Source organism: Lepidochelys olivacea (genome assembly GCF_965140295.1).
Source record: "Lepidochelys olivacea isolate rLepOli2 genome assembly, chromosome: 6".
NCBI classification, from domain to species: domain Eukaryota; kingdom Metazoa; phylum Chordata; order Testudines; family Cheloniidae; genus Lepidochelys; species Lepidochelys olivacea.
The window spans coordinates 57162782-57185651 of record NC_140416.1 but is presented as its reverse complement, the minus strand read 5'-3'; the positions used below and the strand labels follow the sequence as shown (position 1 = coordinate 57185651).

Here is a 22870-nt window from a genome sequence, read left to right as displayed (position 1 = left end):
TTCACAAAGAGAAGTGTAGCCCAAATATCTCAGGCTGGGGGAGAGGTCAGAATGTAGAGGCAAGATATTAATTGGAATGATGTTTTAAAAATGAGTGTCATCTAATTTATTAAATTATTTTCAATATTTGCGTGGCTCTTGAATGTTAATTAAGCAAAACATCTCAGGATAAGAAAAAAATATAGAAATGTTTATATTTCTCTCCAAACTGTAATTTCCTCTCGCAGCAAAGTCTGAGAGGCTATTCATTGTACTTGACATTGTAAGAATTTCCTGTTTCTGCAGAAAGAAAGTAATATGACAAAGTTATTTGGACAAAAGTTTAACAAAGTCCACTGAATACTACTGCTATGTTGTTTTTCTTGAGCTTGGAAATGGGAACTGCTTGTGATGTCAGCAGCAGTCTAGACCCCAGGGATCTACTAGATAGTGCTGGGAATGGGAACCACCAAAGAGAGAAAAATTAACTTTTTTTTTAGTCTGGTGAAACACTGAGTTATGCATAACTAATATTAAACACCACCAAATTTATTTAAAAATACCTTAATACATTACATGATATACATGCTGTAGTGTCCAGTGTTTGGGATTTTCCAGGGGACTGCAAGACTTCAGGGAGAACAATACAAATGCTTACCGCATCCGTGAACTTTTCTGAACACTAGTCCTGGACAAGTGATCAGAAATGAAGTGTTTCAATCTTGTAGTCCCAGCATGACCACCCACTTGTATCCACCTACTAGCAGTCACAAACCTCAGCACCATTCACACAGACCACCCACAAGCACCCAGAGCCAGCATTTAAGGCAGGGGTCTGCCTGCGCTGGTGATGGGGAGGAGGGAGGAGAGTGGGTATCAGCCAGTACTAAGGAGGAGGCATGCACCTGTGCTTGATTTCCAAGAGCACACCTTTCCTACAGCATTACACAAGTCCTTGAATTATTTTTCTTTCCAACTGCTAGCCAAAGGACTATCTCCTTGGGATCTCCTTGTCTACTGTATAGATAGCAGCAAACTCATTTCCCATTGGCTCCCAGGAGGTGAACTTCCTTTTTTGCAGGCCACTTGTTGGTTTCTTTTTTTTCCTCATTCCCTGCTAGTAAAATAAGAACTTTTGAAGACCCTCCTCTGCCCATCCCGTCCTTGACAGATAGTGTCTTGGCATCCCCCTTCCCCTCATGTGCCTAACTGATCTAAATAATTGTGAAAGAGCTTTGTCCAAACTCTCAGGCCTAATCTTTCCTCTTCTCTCTGCAGCCCTCAGAAGACGTGGTATCCTATGAGTCAGACCTCTACCGTCAGCCCCATGACTATTACCAATATCTCAACAGTGATGGAGAGAGTCACGGTGGTAAGTTTGAAAAAATCTCCCTGAAACATGCTACATCTTAGGATCCTGGAGAAGACAGATTTAGGGCACTCTGGGAGGAAGCAAAGATGCCATTTATGGTATATGGAGTAAATACATGTATTTTTGAATTAGTAACAATATTTATTCATCTAACACAATGACACTGTTGCAGCCTACCAACTATATCATATGCTTCTATAAAAGAACTTCAAAAGGAATTGAAATCATACATAAAGCTTCTAGGAGGTCTAGAATGTTGCAGCCAGACTATATTCTTGCCTCAGAAGGTGGAAACACAACACCTTTATCCTTCATTGTCTCCATTGCCTTCCTATCTATCTCTCAATCCAAATCACTCATTCAACTAGTTTCAGAATGCTCCATGGACATGGATTTGTTCTACCCTACTTCTCTGACCTCACTTCCATCTCTACTTCTCCTCTGACTTCAATTTTAACTATTCAGTTTGCTTCTTCAATCTCAAATGTATTTCTCTGAGCTCTTGACCACCTTCAATCCCCCATAACCCACTCTTCTATCTTGACCTTTCCGGGGTGCTGTCCCACCTACCTGAAACTTTCACCCTCCCCCAGACACTGAGAAACTGGGTCTTTTCTCATTATCTTACAACTGATTGTATGTAAACTGGTTTACTTTGAAACATATGTTAGTCTGTTGTTTCAGCTTATACATGTGATATCCAATTAATGTTGGATTAGAGCTGTTGTGTTCCTGTAGCTTGGAGGGCCCGTTGGTGTTTTGGCTAGGATTTAATTTGGTGGATTCCTATATTTTAAAAATCCTATTAGAATTAATTCTGGGCTTTGCTCTGGTGGATGTAAGATCTCATTAGTGTTCGAGCTGAGCCAAGTCTGGACTCTTTTGACATCATTAATGTGATAAATGCAGGAAACAGTTCAGTCGGTATCATCTGAAAGTGTGACCATTTTCCTAGTTGCAGTGATCACTAACTGAGCACATCTCTGCTGATCCTTCATTACTATATGAAACAAACCACAATTAATAATTAATACAAAATATTTCCTTTTTGATAGTTAATTTGTGAAGTATTTTCAAATGTTCTGGGGGCACTGAGCTAAATACTCACTCTGAAGTGAGACCACCCCTCACTGAGTGATCCACATCTCCTTCTGCAGCACAGCATCCCACCAGCACCATGCTGGGACATCAGAGTTAGTACTGACTCAAAGAGAAAAGCATCCGCTACTGTACCACTCATAGCAGTTCCTCTGATTTCGCTCTAAGGTTCCCATCCACGTAGTAATCAGGGCCATCCCTATTTAGTTTAAGAGATCTAACAAATTCACAGCATAATGTACTATGGCTAATAAGAGAGATGGCACAGGGCAGCAAGTTTCTGAAGAGGCTTGGCTCATACCTGGGACGTTTAATTAAAAAAAAAAAACCTACCTACATCTGCTCTTGACATTACATTCACAGACCAGATATGAAATTTCTAATTGCACACTAAATAAGGGACAGAGGAAGGGAGTAATCCTATCTTGACCCAACTACCACTGTCGCCTTTGTGAAGTCATATTGGTCAAAATAATCAAATTTGAATGCCTAAAGAAAGGCACTTAAATCCAGAGATGCAAATTCAGGTGTTTTACTTTATACACCCAAATTTGAACATGTTGACTTTAACTGCTCTGCCTCAGTTTTCACATCTGCAAAATGGGGATTCTACTCATCTCTCTAACAGAGTGGTTGTGACAGTTAAGTAGTTAATATTTTAAAAGTCCTAACACTCAACAGAATGCATGCATGTGTGTATGCGCCCACACCGCCCCTGCCATACATCCACTCCTTCCAACCTTGGCTCCAATTCCGCATATCGCTTAAGCACATCTTTAACTTGAAGAATGTGCTCAAGTCTAACTGAAAATCAACAAGATTTAAGTACGTATGTAAGTGCTTTGCTGAATCAGGGCCCTAAGGACAGGCCCCCAGTTTATATGGACATTTGCCCCTTGCTAAACTTTTCTAACTGTTAGCAACAATGCAAAATCTCCAACACACGCAGCTGGGTTTCAGTTCTCTTACTAGAGATGGTTAGGTGGGAACAATACCTCACAATCGCAACACACATTTCACATAAATTATTTTTTATTTGTATTATGGTAGCACCGGTAATTTGCCACACATTGTGAGGAGGGATATGAAGGAGCACAGGAAAGAGACTTTACAACCTATTTTAAAGGGTGTGTTCTATGTGGGCTTGGCACTTACATTTTATAGCGCTCTATAAAATCACCCCCCTGAATGCAGCAAGTCAGAGTGGTTTAAAGCGCTAGTGTAAACAGGCTCCGAGCACTGGGAGCCGTGCTCCCAGCGCTCTGAGCTAATCCCCTCGTGGAGGTGGATTACCAGGAGCACTGGGAGAGCTCTCTCCCAGCGCTCGCGCATGACCACACTCACACTTCAAAGCACTGCTGCAGGAGCTCTCCTGCGACAGCTCTCCTGCGACAGCCCTTTGAAGTTTCCAATGTTGTCATGCCCACATGTGAGGAGTGTTGTGGAGGAAAGTACAAAGATGGTTGTGGGATAAACGGACAAACAAGGAGTCAGGGCTGGTGGTATTGATGGAGTAAAAGGGGTGTAAACATGATAAAATACAAGAACAGATTAGTAGCGAGGGGCAGAGTTGTGAAGGGTTCATTAAGGTTAAGATGTATTCCAAAAATATATCACAAGGCTTTTTCAAAATCCTCAGGACAGCCCTGGTGTGATTATGGTGAGCAGCAAACCTCTAAAGTTGGGGCTATAGCAAAATAATTATTAATTATTTTTACTAATACTTTAGTAAGCCAGTAAATATTGTGTAGCACATTTTGTAAGACTGATGCAGTCTTAGGGTATGTCTACACTTGGAGCTGGGGGTGTGATGCCCAGCTCAAGGAGACATATACTAGTTCTCATTGAGCTAGCATGCTAAAAATAGAGCATAGCCACACCTACAGCATAGTCATAGCATACCACATATATCTAGAATCTTGGAAGGGCATGTATGAGGCATGGCTAGCCTATCCTATTGCTCACACCACTGTGGCTACACTATTTTTAGTGCACTAGCTCAATGAGAGCTAGCATGGGTATGCCTCCTCAAGCTGGGTATCACCCTCCCCAGCTCAAAGTGCAGACATATCCTTTTTAATACGAGACTTCAGTGTAGGAGACTTCACTCTCCTGTAGCTCTGTCTCTGTGATTAATTTGTTGCTGAGCAGAGGGGAGACCACCAAGTTTGTGTGAGAGAATTAAACCATTGTCAATGCTAATGATTTCATATTTTATTGCCATTTCATGTTATTCTGCCTTTTTCTTAAAGCGCCAGGTCCTGGAATAATTTGATTACATAAGAATCTCACCTTTCATTTTAAAAAAAGTTTATAGCCCTCATAGTTGCAGAGAAAAGCAAACATGAGTCCTAATAGTTCAAGACCCAGAAGACAATTAATAAAAAAACCCCATATATTAGGGCTGTCAATTAATCACAGTTAACTCACACGATTAACTAAAAAAATTAATTGCGATTAAAAAAATTAATCATGATTAATCGCAGATTTAATCACACTATTAAACAACAGAATACCAAATTAAATTTATTAAATATTTTGGATGTTTTTCTACATTTTCATATATATTGTATTCTGTGTTGTAATTGAAATCAAATTGTATATTATTTTTATTACAAATATTTGCACTGTAAAAATGATAAAAAAAAAGAAATAGTATTTTTCAATTCACCTCATACAAGTAATATAGTACTCTCTCTTTGTTGTGAAAGTGCAATTTTCCAATGTAGATTTCTTTGTTTGTTACATAACTGCACTCAAAAACAAAACAAAGTAAAACTTCAGAGACCACAAGTCCACTCAGTCCTACTTCCTGTTCAGCCAATCGCTAAGACAAAAAAATGTGTTAGCATTTACAGGAGATAATGCTGCCCTCTTCTTATTTACAATGTCGTTAGAAAGCGAGAACAGGCATTTTCATGGCACTTTTTTAGCCAGCATTGCAAGGTATTTATGTTCCAGATATGCAAACATTCATGTGCCCCTTCATGCTTCAGCCGCCATTCCAGAGGACATGCTTCCATGCTGATGACGCTTGTTAAAAGAATAATGTTTTAATTAAATTTGTTACTGAACTCCTTGCGGGGGGGACTGTATGTCCCCTGCTGTTTTACCTGCATTCTGCCATCTATTTCATGTTATAGCAGTCTCGGATAATGACCCAGCACATGTTGTTCATTTTAAGGACACTTTCACTGCAGATTTGACAAAACGCAAAGAAGGTACCAGTGTGAGATTTCTAAAGATAGCTACAGCACTCAACCCAACGTTTAAGAAGCTGAAGTGCTGTCCAAAATCTGAGAGGGACGAGGTGTGGAGCATGCTTTCAGAAGTCTTAAAAGAGCAACACTCCGATGTGGAAACTACAGAACCCGAACCGCCAAAAAAGAAAATCAACCTTCTGCTGGTGGCATATAACTCAGATAATGAAAATGACCATTTGGCAGTCCGCACTGCTGTGTATGGTTATCGAGCAGAACCTGTCATCAACATGGATGTATGTCCACTGGAATGGTGGTTGAAGCATGAAGGGACATATGAATCTTTAGCACATCTGTCTCGTAAATATCTTGCGATGCTGGCTACAACAGTGCCATCAGAACACTTGTTTCAGGTAACATTGTAAACAAGAGGCGGGTAGCATTATCTCCTGCAAATGTAAACAAACTTGTTTGTCTGAGTGATTGGCTGACCAAGAAGTAGGACTGAGTGGAATTGCGGGCTCTAAAATTTTACATTGTTTTATTTTTGGATTCCGTTTTTTTTGTCCATAATTCTACGTTTGTAAGTTCTACTTTCATGATAAAGAGATTGCATTACAGTATTTGTATTAGGTGAACTGAAAAATACTATTTGTTTTTTTACAGTGCAAATACTTGTAATCAAAAATAAATATAAAGTGAGCACTGTGCACTTTGTATTCTGTGTTGTAATTGAAATCAATATATTTGAAAATGTAGAAAACATCCAAAAATATTTAAATAAATGGTATTCTATTATTGTTTAACAGTGTGATTAATCATGATTAATTTTTTTAATCATTTGACAGCCCTAATATATATATATAACATAACACATCTGTTAATGAAGAGGGGTCACTGTGTTTTACCCCTATCAAAAAACAAATAAGCAAAAAAATAAAAGTAAAGGAAATGAGGGAATATATAAAAATAAAATCTCATGATTTGGGAGGGCTGACTTATGATTTTTGAATGCTTGGCATTACTGAAATGATCAGATTTGTTAATTAGTAAAGTGAGAAGTAATGAGATTATATATAATTATAGACAGGCAGCATTACTTGGGCAACATGGCATTTCTCTGAGAAGGGAATGATTCTGCAGAGAATCAGAAGCACATTTTGCAGAGTCTCCAGTATTTTCCCTCATTTCCTTATTTTTACTTTTTTGTTCATTTGTTTTTTGATAGGGGTAAAACACAGTGACCCCTCTTCATTAACAGATACTTTTCTATAGCCCACTTTCCATCCTGCTAGTTGTCTAGCTAGTATTCACCCAGCAAAGGCAAGAGAACATCAACTCCTCTGGGATGAAGGATGCTAGAGAGGTTCAGCTATGTTTTCTAATCCTGGACTAAAGCCATCATATCTGCTTTGGATATCAAAGCCTTTAGATTAGGGCTGTCAAGCGATTAAAAAAAATAATCGCGATTAATTGCGCTGTTAAACAAGAATAGAATACCATTTATTTAAAATATTTTTTGGATATTTATTACATTTTCAAATATATTAATTTGAATTACAACACAGAATACAAAGTGTACAGTGCTCACTTTATATTCATTTGTATTACAAATATTTGCACGAAAAAAATGTATTTTTCAATTCACCTCATACAAGTACTGCACTGCAATCGCTTTATGATGAAAGTTGAACTTACAAATGTAGAATTATGTACAAAAAAACGGCATTCAAAAATAAAACAATGTAAAACTTTAGAGCCTACACGTCCACTCAGTCCTACTTCTTGGTCAGCCAATCACTCAGACAAACAAGGTTGATCACAATTTGCAGGAAATAATACTACCTGCTTCTTGTTTCCAATGTCACCTGAAAGTGAGAAAAGGTGTTCGCATGGCACTGTGTGGCTGGCATTGCAAGGTATTTACGTTCCAGATGCGCTAAAGATTCATATGTCCCTCATGCTTCAACCACCATTCCAGAGGACGTGTCCATGCTGATAATGGGTTCTGCTTCATAAGGATCCAAAGCAGTGCAGACTGACGCATGTTCATTTTCATCATCTGAGTCAGATGTCACCAGCAGGAGGTTTATTTTCTTTTTTGGTGGTTCGGGTTCTGTAATTTCCTCATCAGAGTGTTGCTCTTTTAAGACTTCTAAAAGCATGCTCCACACCTCGTCCCTCTCAGATTTTGGACGGCACTTCAGATTCTTAAACCTTGGGTCGAGTGCTGTAGCTATTATTAGAAATCTCACATTGGTATTTTCTTTGCGTTTTGTCAAATCTGTTGTGAAAGAATTCTTAAAAAGAACATGTGCTGGGTCATCATCCGAGACTGCTGTAACATGAAATATATGCAGAATGCAGTTAAAACAGAGCAGGAGACATACAGTTCTCCCTCCAAGGAGTACAGTCACAAATTTAATTGAAGCATTATTTTTTTAATGAGCATCATCAGCATGGAAGCATGTCCTCTGGAATGGTGGCCGAAGCATGAAGGGGCATATGAATGTTTAGCATATCTGGCATGTAAATACCTTGCAACGCCGGCTACAAAAGTGCCCTGCGAACGCCTGTTTTCACTTTCAGGTGACAATGTAAATAAGAAGCAGGCATCAGTATCTCCCGTCAATGTAAACAAACTTGTTTGTCATAGCAATTGGCAGAATAAGAAGTAGGACTGAGTGGACTTATAGGCTCTCAAGTTTTACAATATTTTGGTTTTGAGTGCAGTTATGTAACCAAAAAAAATCTGCATTTGTAAGTTACATTTTCACGATAAAAAGATTGCATTACAATACTTGTATGAGGTGAATTGAAAAATAATATTTTTTTGTTTATAATTTTTACAGTGCATATATTTGTAATAAAAATAATAATATAAAGTGAGCACTGTGCACTTTGTATTCCGTGTTGTAATTTAAATCAATATCAAAAATGTAGCAAAACATCCAAAAATATTTAATAAATTTCAACTGGTATTCTATTGTTATAGTGCGATTAATCACGATTAATTTTTCTGAGTTAATCGCGTGAGCTAACTGTGATTAATTAACAGCCCTACTTTAGATCAATTATTGCATCCCAGTAGGCCAACATCCTCTATGTGTATAAAGACAATGAGTTCAGGGCTCATTACTGTCCTTCCTTTAACCTTTCACTACATACAAGACCAAAACAAACATGGTCTCCATGTCTCTACAAAAGAGAATTTTCTCACATCCTCTTTCACTTCACATGAGATTTTTCAGAATGACTCCAGAGTGCAAATACAGCTTGGCTTTTACTGACACTCTCCTTGAGCCACAAAGTACACACTTTCATTTCCGGAGTGTTTCTCTCCTTTCTTCTCCCCTCTCTCCACCTTTGCATCTTTCTGAACAGTAGGGAACAACTACACCTCATTACCAACTTCAAACTGACAAAGAACTTATAGGAAAAAAAAGGTCCAACTTAAACTGATAATAGTAATGTCTGCAGAAATGGATATTTATAATTCCCCATCTTCTGCTGCACAGTGCTGACACCTGATGTGCTGCATCATACCGATCCACACTTGAATGCTCTGATGGTAGGGATACTTGGAGACAGACATGGGGATTTATCTTTCAATATCACGAAAATATATTGGATTAAGAAAGTTTTTCTGAAGAGCAGAATTGATTGATAAATAATTCACGAAAGAGAAATAGGAACTGTCCTCCCTTCACAAGGGTTGTTGCATATATGGGAGCAGTATTATGCATATGTGGGTACAGTATTGTGTTACAGTAACTTATGACATGGTGTGGGTTTGTTACCTATCAGTTTGGTAACTCCCGAGATGATGCATAATTATCATCATGTCTGAATTGCAGCTACTTTCTTATAGTACTTTAGTAACATGTGTTATGTTGTTGGCATCCTTTCGTCTCTGAGGAGACAGTGGGAATTGCAGCCTATGATGTACATGGTTTGCAATGTTTCATGTGACTGAATAGTCCAATCCAAGATTTGCATGATCTTTGGCAGTTATTGCAAATGTATGTATCTTGGTTGAGAGCTGCTTGCTTCCTAAAGGCTCTTTTCTCTTCAAGCTGTAATACCCAACTCCAGTCATGGACTTTGATGCCCTGATGGAGATGATGGCACTACTTGTTACACAATTCAAATAAAAATGGAATTCACTGTTGAATAGGCCAGGTGACAGTGATTAGCAGGGGTTGGAATTAATAGCATTCTAAAAATTAATCTAGCTGTCAAGAAGAGCCTTAACAAAGAAGTTCTAGAGGTAGCAGAGGCTTTGACTCAAGTTCCAACAAATGAAGAGACATCCTGAAATACTGAAGAAACAATTGCTATAAAAAATAGCTATGGAAGGATTCAAGGAAGCCTGCTGGGAAGCATGCGCAGTGTTCCTACTTAGGAATGAAGATTACAAAGGATGCTTATGTATTAAGCATAACTCGTTACCTCTTTGGTAGCCATGGTTACTGATGGTGGGAACTTCCACAGATGAGGACATGATACTGAGGACACCCAGAGTTTTATCCTGTGGTCAGTTATAGCATCCTCTCTAATCTTAGTTGCTATATTGGGTTGCAGAGAGTTGGTCTTTGAAAAAAGCCAGCCGAAGCCTATTGAGGGGTTTTTAAAGATTAACACTAGGCCCCTCCAGCAGATCCAGACCAGGCTGAGAAGCCAGCACAGAGCACTGTTATACTATGCTCTCATCAGTTTGTCACCCAAAAGGTGGGCTGCTGCCTGCTGGATCAGTTGGAACATCCAGGATCAATCCTAGATAGAATGTGTTGTCACAGTCTAGACTGGTGAAACTGGTGAATGGATCATTGTAGCTAAGGCTGCATGTGAAAACAAAAGGCTCAATCTGCTAGCTAGACGAGTAAGCCTCTTATATGATATCCCAAATCCTCCTATTGGAACATTCCACCTTAGGTAACCTATGGACTCACACTCTCACACAGCCCGTCATACCCTGGACTGGATTCTGATATTAGATTTGAACATTAAAAAAATGGCAAGAACCATCCTATATCCTACTCAGACCACTTCCTCTTCCAGGAATAAATAAAACACTCTCACAAAGCAAGGCAAGAAACAACCACCCTCATGTTTCCCCTCTGAAAATTGCCAAATTCCAGACTGTGCTAATAGAAAAACAAAGAGCACAAGGAGTAGAATTAGTGAGGCAATACAACTACTCCTTGACTACATTGACTAGACTCCCAAATATCCCCTTCCACACATATTGACATGGATGACCTGTGATAGAAAAAGTAGAAAGGAAGAAAACAAGTATGGGTGGCCAAAAATCATTTGATACAAACAGACCCAGACAAGTAATTTCTACAGACCTTTGCCACTGTTACAAAGGAGCCAAAGGGTATGTTTCCACTGCAATCACAGGGTTTGATTGCAACTGAAGTAGACATACCTGAGCTAGCTTTAATCTAGCTAGCTTGGGTCCTGGAGCATGCTTGCCCCTTGAGTAATTACCCAGGGTTCCAAGTGGGCTTCTACAGCTTGTGCTGAAGCATGTGCTGCTGAGGCTTCACTGCCTCCATACCCAAGCTAGCTCAGGTACATCTACTTGAGCTGCAATTGCACTGTGATTGCAATGTAGTCATACCCCCCAAAAAAACCCTACTTCTCCTCTGCCATATAGCAGCACATGTTGCTGTGAACACATCATCCTGGGGTTCTCATCTCTGCACCGGCTCCCCAGTGAATGCAGAATCCAATTCAAAGTTAGTGGTCTGATTTTGAAAGCTCTCCATGGGATTGACCCGAGCTACCAGAGAGAGCTAAGCTAAGTGACAATTAAAAGTATTTTGGAAGAGCACATGATAGCAGTCTGCAAATATGTGATGGGTGAGACAAATGATTAAAATGGTACAAGGGGCTAGAACAAGGAGTAACGGGGTATAGATAAAAAAGGGAAAATTCAGGGTGAATATCAGGAAGGGCTTTTTGACAATTAGACGTATTAGATGGTGGAATACTGTCAAGGGACATGGTGGAAACCCCATCAATTCAGACAGTTAGTGCTAGATTTTAAAATCTGAGTACACGCAAATTTGTGCTGTGAGTGAAATGGAGCTTGCGAAGTCTCCAGCTGTCCCTTGGCAGATTCTAAATTATGCATCACCAATACAAAATTCTGCACACTGAAAATTTGGGGCAGCATAAACTGAACAATAATCCAAAACTGAGATCTGTGTTGACTTTAAGGACAAGATAAATAATGCAAGAAATAGTGTACTGGTTTTCTTAATCTTTTTAATTTAAAAAAAACCCTTTTTGAATGTATCTGAATCTGTCACAGAAATTTCTAATGTGCCACAGAATTTAGTACTGCCATGCTACAGAAATGAGGAGGGCTTGCGTCAGAATTTAGGCCCACTGTACAACAAAGTAAACAGGACTTACCAATAGCTCCTCTTCCCCCATCTCATCTTGTAAGATTCTGTATATGCCTTTGTGTTTGTGGCATACTGAGGCATGGTTCCATGCAGAATCTAGCAGTATACCATGTTCTTTCTGCCACATAGAGATGTGATGAGGCCAAGTGGAAAATGGAAAAGGTTATTTGTGGGGAGCAATCTGTAAATTTTTTCTCTCTCCTGCTCACCCCACAGTGAGAAAGACTGTGATGACATTGAGAGGCAAGAAAAATTATTGGAGCATACTAGCCCACAGGTGAAATTAAAAAAAAATGTACTTGGCCCTAAAAGAAGCACCTTTACCTTTTGTCCAGAGAGCAAAGGGTCAGCATTTACCATTTCTGCAACATATAATATATTCCCTTTGAAACCTATTAGGTTCCTGTCTGATGGTATCATACTACTGAAAGTTGCCACAGGATGATTGGCCCCCATCACGGCCATCTTGGAGATGAGGAGGCCTTGTTAACCGGCAAGATAGTTCATGTAGAGTGTTATTTAGGGGTCTGATCACTACACGCCAAGGGGAGGAGTAGGAAGTGAAAGGTTTGGTGAATGCCGCATGCTACTTACCTCTATATTAACGGAGAATTGTTCTTATTTCCTTCAGACCATTACTGGGAGTATCATCCACACCACATGCACAGTGAGTTTGAGAGCTTCGGGGACAACCAGTTTACAGAGCTCCAGAGCGTGCAGCCTCCCCAGCTGCAACAGCTCTATCGGCACATGGAGTTTGAGCAGATGCATGTCCTAGACTCGGGGATCCCAGCCACACATATTGGCCTCAACCACCAGGTATGGTTGTCACCTTTTGCACAGAATATAGGATGACAATAAAGAGCATGGAACAAGAGGCACCAGAGGCTGAGCAGTGTTTTGCCAAAGGTGTTAGTGAAATGCAGGGTACAAGTTATGGATCTTGACATAAAACTCGCCAAGGAAAGGGTTAAACAGAACGCCTGGCCTAGAGTTCCACAGAAGGGCTGGCTACAGCAACCACACGAAGACAGTCACTAAGGAAAAGTGTGGGTTAAGCACATTTGTCTGGATGACGGCTCACAGGCTGTCTCTTCACTGCTAAAGGAAGTGTGATTTTTTTTTAGAGCTGTGTAGAGAAAGGGTGATTCTGTTTCACAGAGGATTTTGATATTTGGTTTCATTCCAATTTGGAACATCAACAAAAATAAAATATTCCAAAATTCTCCACAAATAAGAATGGAGCCCCAGCTCTGGGGCAGCCTACTTGGCAGGTTGCCCTGGAGCTGCAAACCCTAAGGTCCCTGACTCGAATGCAGTCTACCTGTCAGGTTGTTCTGAAAGCCACAGATCCTGGAAGCTCTGGCTCCAAGGCAGTTCTATAGATTCTGGACACAATGGTGTCTTAGCTAAGGTTTTGCAAATGGAATTGCAGTTTAGGGCTGACCATAAATTATGAAACACGTGTTTTGGTGATTTTCAACACCCACCCATCCCTTGTAACACTTTAACAAACATGCAAAATTAAGGACCCACCCACTCCCTAATACATTACATAATTCATGGAAGCCCTTTAGCTATTTTAGCCATTAATGTTCAGAGTAAATAGGACTCATGTATGTATACTGTTTTAATTAAACAGCCTAGGAGAAAATACCCTGTGTCTATGTGGCTAATTTTTCTTCCAACAGGAAACTCATCCACTGCAAAGCCTCAGAATCTACCACACAGCAAACACAACAACAGTATGTGAAATGTATAGACTATAGGGTGCAGATGAAAACAAACAATCAGGAACTGACAAAAAGACAGAGGGAAAAATGCCTGGGACACCACTCTGCGGGGAGCTTCAAGCTCTTCCGGTTCCAGCATTTAGACGAGCTGCTGAAATTCAGTGACTGACCATTATGTCCATCCTAAGGCTGAGAATAAGCATTGACCCCACCTTGGTTTCGTTATAAACATCACAGAAGGGAAGCAGAAAAGGAGATTTTGCCTTGTTCCACTCACCCATCCGCCTTGTCTGGCATTTTGGGACAGAGGAGATAGGGCTAATTCATCCATGCAAGCCAAAACAGGGAAAGAATGGGTTACAGAATAGACAAGTTAGATCTATTAAAGATGACAGGGCCTGATGAAAATCATCCTAGGGTACTTAGGGAACTATCTGAAGCAATTTCAGAACCCTTTGCAATTATCTTTGAGAACTCATAGAGGATGCACGAGGTCCAAGAAGACAGGAGAAGGGCAAACACAATACCTATCTTTAAAAAGGGAAACAAAGAAAACCCAGGGAATTATAGACCAGTTAGCCTAACTTCGATACCCAGAAAGATATTTGAAAAAATTAACGAACAATCAATACGTAAGCACTTAGAGCAGTGGTTATCAAACTGTGTGGGTTGGGACCCCAAAGTGGGTCGGGACCCCATATTAATGTGGTAGCCAGCGCTGGCTTAGATTTGCTGGGGCCCAGGGCCAAAGCCAAAGTCCAAGCCCCATCACCCGGGGCCAAAGTCGAAGCCAGTGGGGCTTCAGTCGTAGGGGGTGAGGCTCAGGTTACAAGCCCCCTGCCTGGGGCTGAAGCCCATGAGCTTTGGCTTTACTCCCTAGGGCAGCAGGGCTCAGGCAAGTTCAGGATTCAGTCCCCCCTCCTGGGGTCATGTAGTAATTTTTGATCTCAGAAGGGGGTCGCAATGCAATGAAGTTTGAGAAGCCCTGATTTAGAGGATAATAGGGTTATAAGGAATAGCCAGCATGGATGTTAAGAATGGATCATGCCAAATCAACCTAATTGTCTTCTTTGACAGGGTTCCTGGCCTAGTGGATAGGAAGGAAGCAGTAGATGTGATGTATCTTAATTTTAGCAAGGCTTTTGACGCAGTCCCACATGACATTCACATAAGCAAACTATGGGAATGTGGTCTAGGTGAAATTATTATAAAGTTGATGCACAACTGGTTGAAAAACTGAACTCAAAGAGTAGTTACTAATGGTTCGCTGTCACACTGGGAGGACATAACTAGTGGGGTCCTGCAGGGGTCAGTCTTAGGACCAGGGCAATATTCAATATTTTCATTAATGACTTGGATACTGGAGACATCAAGCTGGGAGGGGTTGCAAACACTTTGGAGGCAAGGATTAAGTTTCAAAACGACCTTGATAAATTAGAGAATTGGTATGAAATCAATAAGGTGAAATTCAGTAAAGACAAATGCAAAGTACTACACTTAGGAAGGAAAAAAAAATCAAATGCACAAGATGGGCAATAATTGGCCAGGTGGTAGTACTGCTGAAAAGAGTCTGGTGATTACAGTGGATCACAAATTGAAGGTGATGCAGTTGTGAGAAAGGCTAACATAATTCTGGGGTGTAATAATAGGAGTGCCATATATAAGACAGGGGAGGTAACTGTCCTTTTCTACTCAGCACTGGTAAAGTCTCAGCTGGAGAACTGTGTCTACTTCTGGGAGCCACACTTTAGGAAAGATATGGACAAATTGGAGAGAGTCCAGAGGTGACCAACAAAAATGATAAAAGGTTTAGAAAACCTGACTTATGGGGGGAGGTTAAAAAAACAAACACTGGGCATATTTAGTCTTGAGAAAAACAGACTGAGTGGGGACCTGTCTTCAGATATGTTAAGGACTGTTATAAAGAGGATGGTGATCAACATGTTCACTGATGGTAGAACAAGAAGTAATGGGCTTAATCTGCAGCAAGGGAGATTTAGGTTACATATTCGGAAAAAACTTTCAAGTACAAGGGTAGTTAAGTTCTGAAATAGACTTCCCAAGGGAGGTTGTGGAATCCCCATCACTAGAGGTTTGTAAGAACTAGTTGGACAAACACCTTTCAGGGATGCTCTAGGTTTACTTGGTCCTGCCTCAGCACAAGGGGATGGACTTGACAACTTCTCAAGGTCCCTTCCAGCATTACAATTCTATGTTCTCCTCAAAGAGTAATCTGGAGTGCAGCTGTAACCTACTGGTGAATGTGGTTTACAGAGCTCCCTTTGGGCAGAGGCTATGAGTGTTACAGCCCCCAGTTAGGGAGCTTTAGCTCAAGCTATAGCAGCTCATGAATTTAGTGCTGAGAGCTGTGGTTTAATCCCCCTAAGTGTTGGCACACATGGCGGTCATCATACAACTACTGTTACAAGGCATTTTCAAGGAAACAGAAGCAGGGGGCCAACTTTCATCCTCATGCTGAATGTGCTAGTCACTACACTCACTACAGTCATGTGAGATCAAAGCAGTAGTTTGTTATTGCGGGAGGGACATACAAGAATTTAGCTACCAAAAAAAATTGGAACAGTCCCATTATTTTGTGAGACCAAATCTGAGCTCCAGTTTGTTCTTGGACAGGTCTTCTTGAGAAAGTTTTCTTAGCTTGCTGATAACAGCTCTCAGCAGACAACACTGTAAGGAAAAGGAAAGGCTACGTGGAAGAAGAAGGAAAGAAGAAGAGTGGATGGAGGAAAAACAAATAAAGAGCATCAATAATTAGGTAGCAGCAGAGTGTGGAAGTAGCCAGCAGTTTCTAAGACCTCCTCTCTCCATGATTGCATTAATCATCTGCCTCTGCAAGCACCCCCAACAGGAACAGTGACTCATTGTGTAATATTTTCAGGATATCGTACATATCACATATACTGAATTTCACACACCAGTGCAATATGTGTTACCAAAAGTATAGCAGATATGGAAAGTATATACAGTATGGGAGAAACTCATTCTGCCTCCTGAGGCATTATCCGCATCTTATCCCTTCCCCTTTCTTGAGGCATCATTCATCCTTCCTCTCCCACAGTACCATCCCATACTCTTTTCCCCCCACCTCCAGGGGCATTGTTTAGCTTTGTCCTCTTTCCCCCTTTTGGTACCACACTCACCAACCACCTTCCCCTTCTCCCTCCAGAGGTACCATTCCCCATTTCTCTCCTATCTGCTCATCTCCCACCCCCACCCCCACCTCTCCCTTCCTTCTCATCCCTGAGGCTGCAGTTTGTTCAACTGTAAAACACTAAAGGTGACTCTGTGGTGAGGTTTGGAGTTTCACTCTGGGGCATCTGACAGGAAACTTACACACACTCTTACCCAATCATGGCCCTTCCTGCCATGCTCGCCTCCAGCCAATCTGCCAACTCACTAACCGCCAGCCACTGCACCCTTCAACCAATCCACTTGCACACTCCTTATTGGGACATTTCAGGATGGTTTGAGACTCATCAGAAAAGTTCCAGTCATTCAGTGTCTGACCCCAGACTGGGCACTGTGAGTCATGAACAGACCATGCACTCCCCACCACATCACCTAACCCTGCGCTGAGGGAGTCATACGCAGAACCCCTTTCTCCCACACAGTGCTGGAGGGAAGGGAGGGTGGTTCAAGAGACCCTCAGTCTTCTGGGTTATCAGTTTAACACATTTCACCAGCATTGTATTGCATGTGGTGTTTTGTGGGGAGTGGAAGAAGTGACCTGCTTACTCCCCTACCTCCTGCACTATTTGGACCCACACGGCAATGTCCCTCCATTGGTGGCAGAGGAGAGATTTCCTTATTGTTAACCTCTTGCATGGTCTGTGTACCTTGCCTGCCTGACTTCCATGTGATTCACAGGAGGATGTAATATACCTTATGGTCTCACTATTACAAAAACGTGAGGAGACAGTGCCCATATTTTCTCCTGCACAGAGATCTGTTTGGCACAAGGGGTGGGGATAGCAATCGAAGAGCAGCTCTCGCATTCCCAAGATCCATCTGCTCCAACCCTGATGTAAAGGGCTGCACTAGCTCATGCCAAGGGATCACATGTCGGTTAAGTATTGGCAGAGCAGAAGTACATTCCACCCTGTCATTGACATACCCCCAACACCAGGCATTTAGCATAGGAACTAGCTACACCAGGTGTCAGAGTAGCAGCCGTGTTAGTCTGTATTCGCAAAAAGAAAAGGAGTACTTGTGGCACCTTAGAGACTAACCAATTTATTTGAGCATAAGCTTTCGTGAGCTACAGCTCACTTCATCGGATGCATCAGCCAGGAGGGATATGCTCCTGCTATGTTAGAACCTTCTCACAGTGCCCAATCTCTTCAGCAACAAGAAAGGTAAAAGAGTAACGGATATATACCAGATAGAGAAGAGGAAGATACAGTAAACAGCAGCCAGTTTTAAAATGGCTACTTTGTGGCTACAAGTATTTAGACTTGCCAAATTTAAATGGGCTGCCCTAGAAAGTCTTACTAAGAAAAAGATCCAAAAGAGGGTGGCCCTGGACTGGGGAAAGTTAACAAGGACCAGGAAGTCACCAAGAAATGTGCTGCTTCTGTATTTACCCATAATATCACAAGCATCATGTTTCCCCCTTCCCCCCCGCCCATTTAAAGGTGATTGTTGTGAATCCTTCCCAGAAGGTCTATCTGGAGAAAGCTCATCCCAGCAACTCCCACCCACAGGAATAATCTGTCACCCAAAGACACCTGTTAAATGAATATACTGTCTCCACATTAGAAAAGTGGTGGAGTCTCATCCTGTCAGAAAAATAGATACTTTGCATGACTATTGCCACATCCCTCTAAGAATTTCCTTTACAAGCAATACATCCACCATCACACCCATAGCAGGCAGGAAGATACCACAGTGATGGGCATGTAGACCTGATTAGAGAGAATTATCTCTCTTGTACAGGTGAGGAAACCAAGGCACAAAGAGGTGCCATGATTGTGCAGGGCCTAAACTAGAACTCACTTCTGTCTTCCACTGCTTCATCCTCCCTCTCTTAAACGGGCCACGACTGCTAAGGACAGTTTTTGTTCAACTCGATTGGTCCTCTGAATAGGTTTAAACCATACAATATTTAAGTGACAACAATTAAATCTCTACTTACGATCTTAAATAATCTCATGCACCTGTCACTCTCTCCCTCCCTTTCTGTTAATCTCCCCTCACACCTACCCTTTTCATTTTTTGCCCCTTGCTCTGTCACTTTCTCCTCCTCCCGCCATTCTTCCCCTCTTCTACAGGTCTCCTATTTGCCTCGGATGTGCGTACAGTACTCCTCTCCACATCAGCCCAGCTCTGATGAGGAGGATATGGAGAGGCAGAGCCCTCCTTTGGAAGTATCAGATGGGGAGACTGATGGTGTGGACCCACGTCCTGGAATTATACATGGAGAGCCAGGTCAGTAAACCCAGAGAGGCTGCATTGAGCCACAAGAGTGCAGACTGTTGGTATGATGTTGACGGATGGTACTGAAGAATTAACTATGTTTGCCCCTTCACCCAACCTCTAGAAGCTTCAGTTTCCTCTGGCTCCTCACCCACTTTCTTATCTTCTGAAACCTTTGTGGCTCCATCCCCATCTCTCTCTCTCTGATCTTACCTCTCCTTGTATACCCTTCTTTTCTGCTCTGCTGATTCTGGCCTCATGTCAGTCACCCCTTGGTCCTTTCCTCTGCCAGAAGTTGATCTGCTGCCTCTGCTTTCTGGAACAGTTGACCTGCCTCCACCCCTCTGACTCCCCATCCCTTTCTAAAAAGCACTCAGAACCCATCACTTATATGCAGTCTATAAATAGAGTGCGTTGGCTAGTTACCCACACTTGATTCATATCACCAACCCTTCACATCTCTCACAGGGCCTGATCCTAACCCCACTGAAATTAATGGGAGTCTTTCCACTGACTTTAGTGAACTTTGGATCAGGGCCCTAGGCCCCTGCCCCTACCTATTCTAACTTTTTATTGCTGTAATAAATACCTAACATTAATATAGAGCTTTATATGTTGAAAGTAATGCACTGGTTTTAATCCGCAAAACACCTCTGGAAAGTAGATATTCTCCCCATTTTATAGATGGGAAGACTGAGGCAGTGAGCTTAAGGGTCTGATTTTCAGAAGTGCTGAGCGCTTACAACTTCACTTGAAGTTGATAGGAACTGTAGATGCTCAACTCCTCTGAAAAAAACCAGATAACTCACTTGAGTTGCCCAAAACCACAAAACAAACCGGTGTCAGGGCTGGGGCTAGATCTCAGGAGTTACTAGCTCTTATACCTGTGCTCAGTGCACCAGGCCACACTACATCCTTGCGTCATCTATCTCTATAACTGCTGTACATTGAAGAATTTCTGTGAATAGCCTGGTTTCAGAGTAACAGCCGTGTTAGTCTGTATTCGCAAAAAGAAAAGGAGTACTTGTGGCACCTTAGAGACTAACCAATTTATTTGAGCATGAGCTTTCGTGAGCTACAGCTCACTTCATCAGATGCATGCCGTGGAAACTGCAGCAGACTTTATATATACACAGAGAATATGAAAAATTACCTCCTCCCACCCCATTGTCCAGCTGGTAATAGCTTATCTAAAGTGATCATCAGGTGGGCCATTTCCAGCACAAATCCAGGTTTTCTCACCCTCCACCCCCCCCCACAAATTCACTCTCCTGCTGGTGATAGCCCATCCAAAGTGACAACTCTTTACACAATGTGCATGATAATAAAGTTGGGCCATTTCCTGCACAAATCCAGGTTCTCTCCTTTTCTTTTTGTGAATAGCCTGTTAGCAAAAACAACAATATGAACTGTGCAAGTTTCCTCATTCCATGCTACACACTTGAAACCATGAAGCTGTCTCACTACTGCCTTCTCTCTCTGACCCTCACACAGGCAGCAAGAAGAAAATCCGTCTGTATCAGTTCCTTCTGGACCTTCTTCGAAGTGGAGAGATGAAGGACAGCATCTGGTGGGTAGACAAGGAAAAAGGCACTTTTCAGTTCTCCTCCAAACACAAAGAGGCACTGGCACACCGCTGGGGGATCCAGAAGGGCAACCGCAAGAAAATGACCTACCAGAAGATGGCCCGGGCACTGAGAAACTACGGCAAGACGGGGGAAGTCAAGAAGGTCAAGAAGAAGCTGACCTACCAGTTTAGTGGAGAGGTAATGGGAAGGGGAAGCACTGATAGGAAGCATTATCCTCACTGAGCACAGGCCTTGGGACCCTGAGCAAGCCAAAAAATGAAGACCTCCTGGCTGGATATTGGCAGAGGAGACGGACGCATCTTTCTCTTTGCTTCATGTGCCCACTTCTCTACCTTGTCAGGGCTTTTAACGTCCGATATTTCTGGTACGAATTCCCTTCTTCAGCACTTGAGAATCCTACAGATAAGAGAATTCTGCTTCCATCCAACAAGCTGGACAGAGTTGGGAAATTTTAAAAGTGTATAAATATATTATTGTCAGAAAATATTTGTTTGATTGTGTTGTAATTAATGGATATAGCTGATGAAGTTTTGCCCTTCAAAGGCAGTGCTGTGTCATCTTCAGTGACACTGCATTAGCTTACAGCTTTTAAACTAGCATTAATACAGGCTCTGCCGCAGCTCTCAACAGCTAGAGAGAAGTTTGCAGATCTTGGAAAGATACCTGTTCTGTTTAAATAGTAATAACATGTATATATTTAATAAAATTTGATATAATGAAGTCTTGGTGTTTGCAATGACAGATGGCTGCTTCACAAACTAGTTTCATTTGCATTTACACAGTATCAACTCAAGTATGGTAACTGGGTATAGAGCAGAACAGGTTCATGTCTCCATGGGCTTCTTGTTTCCCTGGAAATGTTGGAAGCATTCTCAGACTATGAAACAAAAGTGAGTGGGGATCACAGTATAGGAGGTTGTAAAATCCTAAAAGTCACTAGGAATCTGAAAAATGCACACACTAAAGTCTCAAATCACCACTGCCATGCATCCTGTATCATCATTTACACCTGTGCATATTAAATGCAAAGAGGGTACAACACACTACCAATTCCGAATTTTCCACTCACTTATACTGATGGTTGCAATTTACAGCCACACATTGCTTTGAACGTAATTGGCTTACATTAACCCATGTTGGGGTATGTCTACACCCCATGGTTTATCTGTACATGAAATATTACAGCAGCACAGCTGCAGCACTTCAGTGTAGACACTATCTACACTAATGGGAGCGGTTCTCCTGTTGGCATAGGTAATCCACCTCCCTGAGAGGCAGTAGCGGGGTTAGGTCGGCAGAGCTATGTCTTTCAGGGGCATGGATTTTTCATACCCCTGATAGATGTAGCTATACCAAAGTTAAGTTTTCAGTGTAGACCAGCCCTTATTCCTCTTTCACTCATCCTCTTTCTTTTGCTCCTTCCTAGGCTATGTCTACACTACCACTTATGTCAGCAAAATGTGTGTCCCTCAGGGGTGTGAATATTCCACCACCCCTGAGCGACATAAGTTACGCCGGCATAAGAACTAACATTCACAGCTCTCCCACAGACATAGTTCATCCACCCCAACGAGTGGCGGTAGCTATGTCGACAGGAGAGCTCTCTCCTGTCTGCACAGAATGCCTACATGAGAGATCTTACAGCGGTGCAACTGCATCAGGATAGCTGTGCCGCTGTAAGTTCTCTAGTGTAGACATAGCCCTGTTTGTTACATCCACTGTTGCATTTTGTCTTAATTTAGATTGTCAGCTCTTTTGCATAGTGACTGTCCTTTTACTGTGTCTTTTACAGTGCTTAGCACAATCAGTTACAATCAGATCTTAACTGTGGCCTTTAGGCACAATTGTAAAGCAAATAATAAACTAATAACTCTGTACTGATATAAGTTACTTCACAGTGCAAAGTATTAACCAGCTTTACTGGATTCCATAAAAACAAAAACAAACAAAACCAGCCAATTTTAGGAGAATGTTAAGACTTCATGGCTCTAGTTAAGCTCTCAAAAATTAGGAAATGTCACGGTTAAGATACCATGTGAAC

General features: G+C 41.6%; 1 protein-coding gene across 1 annotated transcript in view; it reads left to right on the top strand.

Moving 5' to 3' along the window:
* Window positions 1–21510, top strand: part of SPI1 (Spi-1 proto-oncogene) — a 29257-nt gene extending 7747 nt beyond the window's left edge. Inside the window, exons 2-5 of the mRNA XM_084631961.1 lie at window positions 1258–1351; window positions 12703–12890; window positions 19096–19252; window positions 20735–21510. Coding sequence (XP_084488087.1) covers window positions 1258–1351; window positions 12703–12890; window positions 19096–19252; window positions 20735–21051 — 756 coding nt within the window. The 3' untranslated portion in view covers window positions 21052–21510. The remainder of the gene's footprint in view (window positions 1–1257; window positions 1352–12702; window positions 12891–19095; window positions 19253–20734) is intronic.
* Window positions 21511–22870: the final 1360 nt, after the last annotated feature.